Raw genomic sequence first — 7,312 nt, 5'->3', positions numbered from 1 at the left:
ATAAGCACAAAAGAACATGGTCAACATCAGGAATTAGCAAATTTTTTTCTACAGAGGTCCTGGCAGCAAATACTTTAGGCTTTTTAGGCCATACATTCTCTATCGAAAACTACTCAACTCTGCCCAAAGCAGTCATATACACGTAAACAAATTTTCCAATGAAATCTTATTTATAAAAATAGGCTGTGGGTCATATTTAGCCAGGGGGCCACAGTTGCCCAATGACCGCTCAACATCATTAGCCATCAAGGAAATTCAAGGTAAACCCACAATAAGATATGACTAAGTAATGACCACCACAATGGTTAAAATTGAAAGGACTGAGAATTTTTTTTTATTATGAGCAAAGCTGTGAAACAAACGGAACCCTCATCTTGCTGGAGGGAATGTTAAATTTTGCAACCACTTTCAAAAAAACACTGTGGCAGTTTCTTATGCAACTGAGCATATCCCAAGCCTATGATCCAGCAATTCTACTTCTAGGAACTTACTCAAGAAAAATGAAAACACATATCCACAAAAAGATTCTTAAAAGAATATCCATTGCAGCTTTATTTTTAATAGCCAAAACTACAATCAGCCAAGGTGTCCACCAATACAAAAATGGATAAATAACTTATGATACATAAGGAATACTACTCAGCAAGAAAAAAGAAGCAAACTGCTAACACTCAACATGGATAGATATTAAAAATGTTATGTGAGGGAAAGAGGCTGAACATATAAACACTGTATAGTTTCATTTATAGGAAGTTCTAGAATGAGCAAAATAAATATGTTCTGGAAAAAAGAATAGTGGTTTTCTCTGGGGACGGTGTAGACAAAGATGACTGGGAAGGGGCATTAGGAAATTTTGGGGGTTGTTAATTATGTTTGGTATCTTTTTTTTTTTTGTCTTTGAGACAGGGTCTGGATCTGTTTTCCTGGCTAGATAGAGTGCAGTGGCTCAAACTCCTGGGCTCAGGCAATCCTCCTGCCTGACCCTCCTGAGTAGCTGGGACTACAGGTGTGTACCATAATGCCCAATCAACTTTTTAATTTTTTGTAGAGATGGGATTTCACTATGTTGCCCAGGCTGGTGTTTAACTCCTGAAGTCAAGCAATCTTCCTGCCTCGGCCTCCCAAAGTGCTGGGATTACAAGTGTGAGCCACCACACCCAGCCTGCTTTATATCTTGATTAAGGATTGAATGACTCAAATCTGTATGCATTTATCAAAATTGAGCAAATGTTCTGATTTGTGCACTTCATTTTTGCTCACTTTATATATTTCCTTGTGTGTAAATTTGACTTTAAAAGAAAAAAAGTGTAAAAAATATTAAATTCCTGTTAATGATATGTATACTGAAGTAAGTAGGGCAGGGAACTATATTGATGTCTTCACTTTGAAATATATCAACTACGAGTATGGTAAAAATGTTAAGAATGGGATCCAGGTGGTAAGTATATGAATGTTCACTGTAGAATTCTTCAAATATTTCTGTATGTTTGAGCATTTTCATAATAAAATGTTGAAAAACATATGAGAGAATAACATGAACATTTGTTCAATATATTTGGAAATTTAATTCAAATGGACAAATTCCTAGAAAACACAAACTTCCAGAACGGAAGGATCACTAGAAAATCTGAGTGGTTCACTTATTGTTCAAGAAATGAAATGTGTCATTTCAAACCTTCCAGTTAAAAATATTACATATAATTACACTGGTGAATTTTTTGAAACATTTAAACATTATGCAATGCCAATCTTACACAAACTTTTCCAGATAGTAGAAAAATAAGGAACACTCCCCAGCTTGTTTTATGAGGCTTGCATAACATTGATACCTGACAAAGTTATCACAAGAAAAGACAATTATAGGCTAATTTCTCTTCATGAATTTAGACACAGAAGTTCTGAGGTCAGGTATGTATTATAAAGTACAGTTTTGTGGGCTCCACCTCACACCTACTGAATCGTAATCCTGAGCGTGGAGCCCAGTGAGAGGTGAGTTTTCATAATTCTATCTGGTAACTCAGATGCAGCAGTTTTAAGGACCAGCATTTGTAAATGTTTGTTTTTCAAACTTTGTAGATAACTGAGATAGGGAAATAATTAATAGACTGTTAATATGTAATGATACATATATATTTAAGGCCTTTTAAAATACAAATTGAAGAAAGAAATTTAAGAAATAATATTTGTTTACTATTTGGGGGAAGATATAGAGGCCATCCTTGGGGCATATGCCCAGGCCATAAGCCTGCTTCCCTCTCAACTTTTGTGGCAACATCTTATGCCCATCTGCTGGGGTAGATCCCTAAGAGACATACCTTTCTACAGGCTGAAGAATAACATATTTAGCTATTAGCCAAGGATTCCTCGCCCTGACAGCACTTGACTCCCCAACAAATCAATTCACAACCCCCCATCTCTTCAATTACCCTAGGGAGAATTAAGCTTGTTAGAAAGGATGCCTAGAAGTCAGTGCTTCACTTTTAAATTATTAAATTAATTGTTAAATATGCAGAATAAATAACAATTTGGAAGCCAACATTTTTACTGCAATAGCTAGATATTTTGAGAGAGAAAAGAGGGTCTGGTTCTTTTTGTTTGTTTCTGTTTTAAAATGCTAAGAGCCTAAAGGACTCAGGAACATAATTTTTTTTATCATAAACAGCATTGGGAAGAATAAACCATGGTTTATGTGTCAATTTTCATGAGCAGTATAAAGAGGGGAAGTTTTGCAAAGATGAAGAGAAGAGCTATTAGTACATGATCAGTAAGGGTTTTGGAGAAGGGACCCATCAGTCCATCCCTCCCTGGGATGAGCTGCAGATTGACTTAGGGAATCCCAGAGAAACCAGTACCCATTCCCAGCTTCCTGGGAAAGATAACAGATGAGGAAGATGGCAAGCCCCTCCGCAAAGCTCTGGGTATCTGAAGGGCAGAACAAGAAGTGAAGTGGGAGGGGGGAGTGTGGTGTTAATACATCCAGGCTGAGGGCACCTGTTATAGCTCAACCTCCTGAAACTCCTCCAGCTCTCCGGGTATAAGACAATATTCAAAATTGTTCTGTGCTATTGAGACAGATGGAAAAGTACCCGAAAAAGGGCCAGTGGACCAGAGGGACCTACAGAAAGGAAAAAACATGCTATGCTGTTAGCTAATACTACACAGATCATATGAGCCAATTTTATAGCAAGAGACTTCAGCAGTGGAGGTAGGAGGAGAAAGAAAATGCCCGCAAAGCAGGTAAGAAATACATGTCAGTAGATGTCAGCTGAGGCCAGAACTTGATCAAGCACCAAAGATCCACTCTGTCCAATACCTGTGATACAATATGACTCCCACAACCCCCAGACACCCTTTCCTACCTTAAAGAAAATTACTAGGGAGGTGGAACAGGTTGAGACTTGAAGTCACTGAATTACAAGTGATTAGGTTAAATGTGGTCAAACTTTTACACTGACATGCAAAATCTTTCAGAAATATGTCTCCAACCTGCCTTTCCAGCTATGTCCCTGTAACATCCGTGCACAAACTTTCTAGTCAAGCCCTCCACTTCACCATAAACATGCCTGGGTGTTTTCACTTGTGCATATTTGCTGTAACATTTCTTCTGAGCCTCTTGAAATTCTCAAACTATGCCTTATTTTTGTCACTAACTCCTAATACATTGCCTAATGTGGTCACCCAATGCTTCTGAGTGAACTAATCAACTAAATGAGAATGAGTCGATAAGTGAAGAAAATGAATGACTAAAACGTCCTTAGAATTGTCTCCCTATTTGAAAATATCTGACATTCTAAAAACAGATAATGCCCCATTTTTTTTTCTAAGAAGGATTTAGAGATGATTTCAGCCATATATTTTTTAACTCCGTAACATATTATCAATCATTGCTATTTCATCATATATTATTCTATAACTATATAGGCTTATATTTGCATATGTATGGACATATAATCACCTCCAAGAGCGTAATCCTCTTGAGTCAGACATTATACTTCAGGTGAGGATTAAATTAGTGAATTAATGCAAGCTCCTGCATCAATACTGTCCCCCAATTTTTCACAATGCCAGCCCAAAGGGGGAAAAATTCAAGGTAAGACAGCAGAAACAACCAAAACCGTATCTTCTATGGGACTTTCAAGTACTAGGAGAATAACCGAGTTCAATGATATTTATCTCCTATTTCCTTAGAGCAGGGCACAGCAAATTTTCACAGGCCATGTTTCCTGCTGCTTTTATGGGGAATGTTTATAGAGAAGGGAAGTATATTAAAGAAAGCAAAGGTAGGAAGTATAATGTGGCAGCGTGCATCTGTGTTGTCACTCTCAGCGAACTCTGTTGCTAACCCTTGCACTAACTACCTTAATAATTGCACACATTTAGTAAATTTTAGCGAGTGATAAATAAAAAAATTCAAGCTATCATTATTGGTAATAACCTAGTATTATCATCTTGTTTTTTACCATTCACTGAAGTAAACCAAGAACGTTGTATTTGTTAAACAACTTTTTATGTACCTCAAGTATGATGAGTCTGGGAAATTTATATGGTTCAATGTACAATTTTTGCTTTTCTAAGCTATTCTTTCTTTATTCTCCAGATTCAAAATACCAAGCAGACAACTGATTTTGGAAACAATAAACAATGCAATATACTGTATAAGAGTCTCAAAATAATATTTTTGGGAAGTCAGTGGTAAAAAGAGGTATTAATTTAGATAACAAAAAGTGAAAATTTAAAAATTGACATTTATATTTCAGGAAACTTTTACATTTTATATATTTACATTTATACCCACATTTTAAACTTAATATTTCACCCTATAAGCAATAATGCAATCTTTCATATATTTTTTCCAAATCATCAAACATTGTATCTGCTTACCATATTTTCATTAGTTTTGTTAATGCTTATCAATGTAACACTCCCCTTCCTGGTTTTCATTATTTTCATCTATTTTCCACTATATTCACATACTAAGAGAAAAGAAACTAGAACCTGTCTTTGGAATAATAAGTTTGAGTTCCCTCTTAAGCAAAGATTTCCATGTTAAAAATATTTAAATTTTTAGGATCAATAGATGGACTGCAACTAAACATTATCTAACTAAATTCAGGTTCATTTTAATGACTATTATCCATGTTTTAGTCAGTGGATAGTGATTTCTTTTCCTTAAGTAAACTGGAAATTTAATTTTGGATGGTTAGAAAAAAATAAATTTGGCTTCCACAAATTCGTTTTTGCAATAAGAGTCACCTTACTTTTGAATAATTCGTATAGTTACTTATTTTCGTAATGATGAATTTAGTTTAGACAAACTAGCTCTTTTTCATGTGTGTTTCACACATTTATTTTCTCTACAAATGGAGACAGCAAATAATATTTTAACAAGCATGTAATTAGACCCCCACAATTGAAAGGCTTATTGTTAATGCTATCTACCTAGAACAACCTATTACCAAAACCATGCTTTATACTACACAAGCATAATTTATATTTTTATTCTTAATTTTGTTATATACTTTTATTAGGATGTTCACCAGTATCACTCCTTTTCAGGGTTGAAGCAAATATAAATGTCTGGTGAAAAAAAACAATGAATTAATTCCCTTCATATAAACTTCTGTGATGGTTGACAACCAGGAGAGATTGCTGGCAACAGCCACTGTTACTGTTGTTCACTGTGCACGTGAAAGTTCCCCAAACCCTGCCTTGAATCACAGCAGTAAGTCTGAAATAGTTTTCTAAGAAGATTAAAAACTTGTTCTGGACATAAGTATGGCTATAGATCTCTTCATAAATGCCATTAGATAATAGCCTTTAAAGATTTTTTCTAAATTTAACTCAAATTGCCCCCTTTGTTTTTAAAATTTCTCTGAACCCCAGAGAACGTGTCAACCTCCTGCCTTAGCCCTTCCTTGGACCTCTAGCCTGGAGCAACTGGTAGTTTTGACCTCAGCACAGTCCTGCTGCCCTTAGTCAGCATCAGGGGATGCTGGATGATTCGCTGTGGCTGGATTCAGCCAAAACATGATTTTGTCTTGTTCCTTTCCTCCCATGATAGGCTTCCATTGATGTTATTTCCACTTAATCTTTTCTACTACAGTTTTTTCAAATTTCATAATAGTATTCCATATTTTGTCTTTCTTATCATACTCTAAATTAATTCATTTAAGTATAGATGTGTTATTAAATTCCCTTCAGAAATTAAAGACTATAACACTGACAACGTAAGTTAAAACTACCTCTGTAGAAAATCTTGGTTTCATAAAATAAAATACATAATCCATAACCTTTAGACAAATAAAACTTAATTCTTCTAACCAAATTCATATTGCATATTCCAAATTACTTTCACCTTATGTTTTTTTCTTATGTTTTATTCTCATTATTTTCTAATTATATTTTGTAACACCAGCCAAAATCTATACTTGTTGCCCTGATTTTTTTTTAATATCTTCATAGCCCACTGTAAAGACATTTTATATAAATATATTTCTTGTAATAAACCTATGAAAACTTGAAGTAATCAGTTTACAGTAAACAAAATGTCTCAGAGATTTCCAATGTTTTAATCAATTATGCAGTACATTTTTCTGCACCCTGATTTTAAATTTAAAACAGTAAAAGAAAATACCTTACCCCAAAAGTTTTCTGGCCATGGACTTCCTAAACTTGTTGTGTTATTAGCCATAATATCCACAAGAAATAGGAAAAAGAAAAGAAAAAAAGAAAGAAAGAAAAACCAGACTGTCCAAAAGAAGCAATTTGATTCTGTCTTCGTAGTTTGGCAAGAGAAAAATAATTTTCACACAACCCCTCATGTACTTGTGTTTGCATAAAAGGAAATAAGTGTATCATGTTTCCTGCTTTTATACTCAAATTAGCAACTATTTTTCTTATCTTGGAATTCCACATGGTTCCTGAGACACAAAACAATGTCCTTCTCGTCATTTCCTCAGCTAAGTTCCTAACTACTCTCCTTCCAGCCACCTCCAAAGCTGTTTTCAGGATAAGAGGTTCTTTTTCTTGGTGTTTCCCCATCACCTACTGACATACATAGGCAGACTCCAAACTCTCGGCTATAGTACTTTGAGTTAAATTTACATGGAATTGAGAAATAGACTGCTTTCCAATACTTGAAAATTATATTTATATAGTAAATTGGGGGTGGACGTGTGGACTAGTCAAGTACAATTAATTTTGACTAATATCCTTTCTTTATAAATCTCAGATACTTATTAAAATTCTTAACATGTCTGTTTCTCTAGTTGTATATTAAGTCTTTTGAAAAGTTATTTCTTAATTCATTTCA

At 34.7% G+C, this 7,312-nt stretch overlaps 1 protein-coding gene across 1 annotated transcript in view; it reads right to left on the bottom strand.

Annotated features, from left to right (window-relative positions):
- MYCT1 (myc target 1) overlaps positions 1-6,838 on the bottom strand; it is a 24,531-nt gene extending 17,693 nt beyond the window's left edge. Inside the window, exon 1 of the mRNA XM_012646809.1 lies at positions 6,640-6,838. Coding sequence (XP_012502263.1) covers positions 6,640-6,691 — 52 coding nt within the window. The 5' untranslated portion in view covers positions 6,692-6,838. The remainder of the gene's footprint in view (positions 1-6,639) is intronic.
- Positions 6,839-7,312: the final 474 nt, after the last annotated feature.

Source organism: Propithecus coquereli, unplaced genomic scaffold, assembly GCF_000956105.1.
Source record: "Propithecus coquereli isolate 6110/MARCELLA unplaced genomic scaffold, Pcoq_1.0 Scaffold25, whole genome shotgun sequence".
Lineage (NCBI taxonomy): Eukaryota > Metazoa > Chordata > Mammalia > Primates > Indriidae > Propithecus > Propithecus coquereli.
Note: the sequence above shows the minus strand (reverse complement) of the source record. Positions and strands in the feature narration are given on the sequence as shown.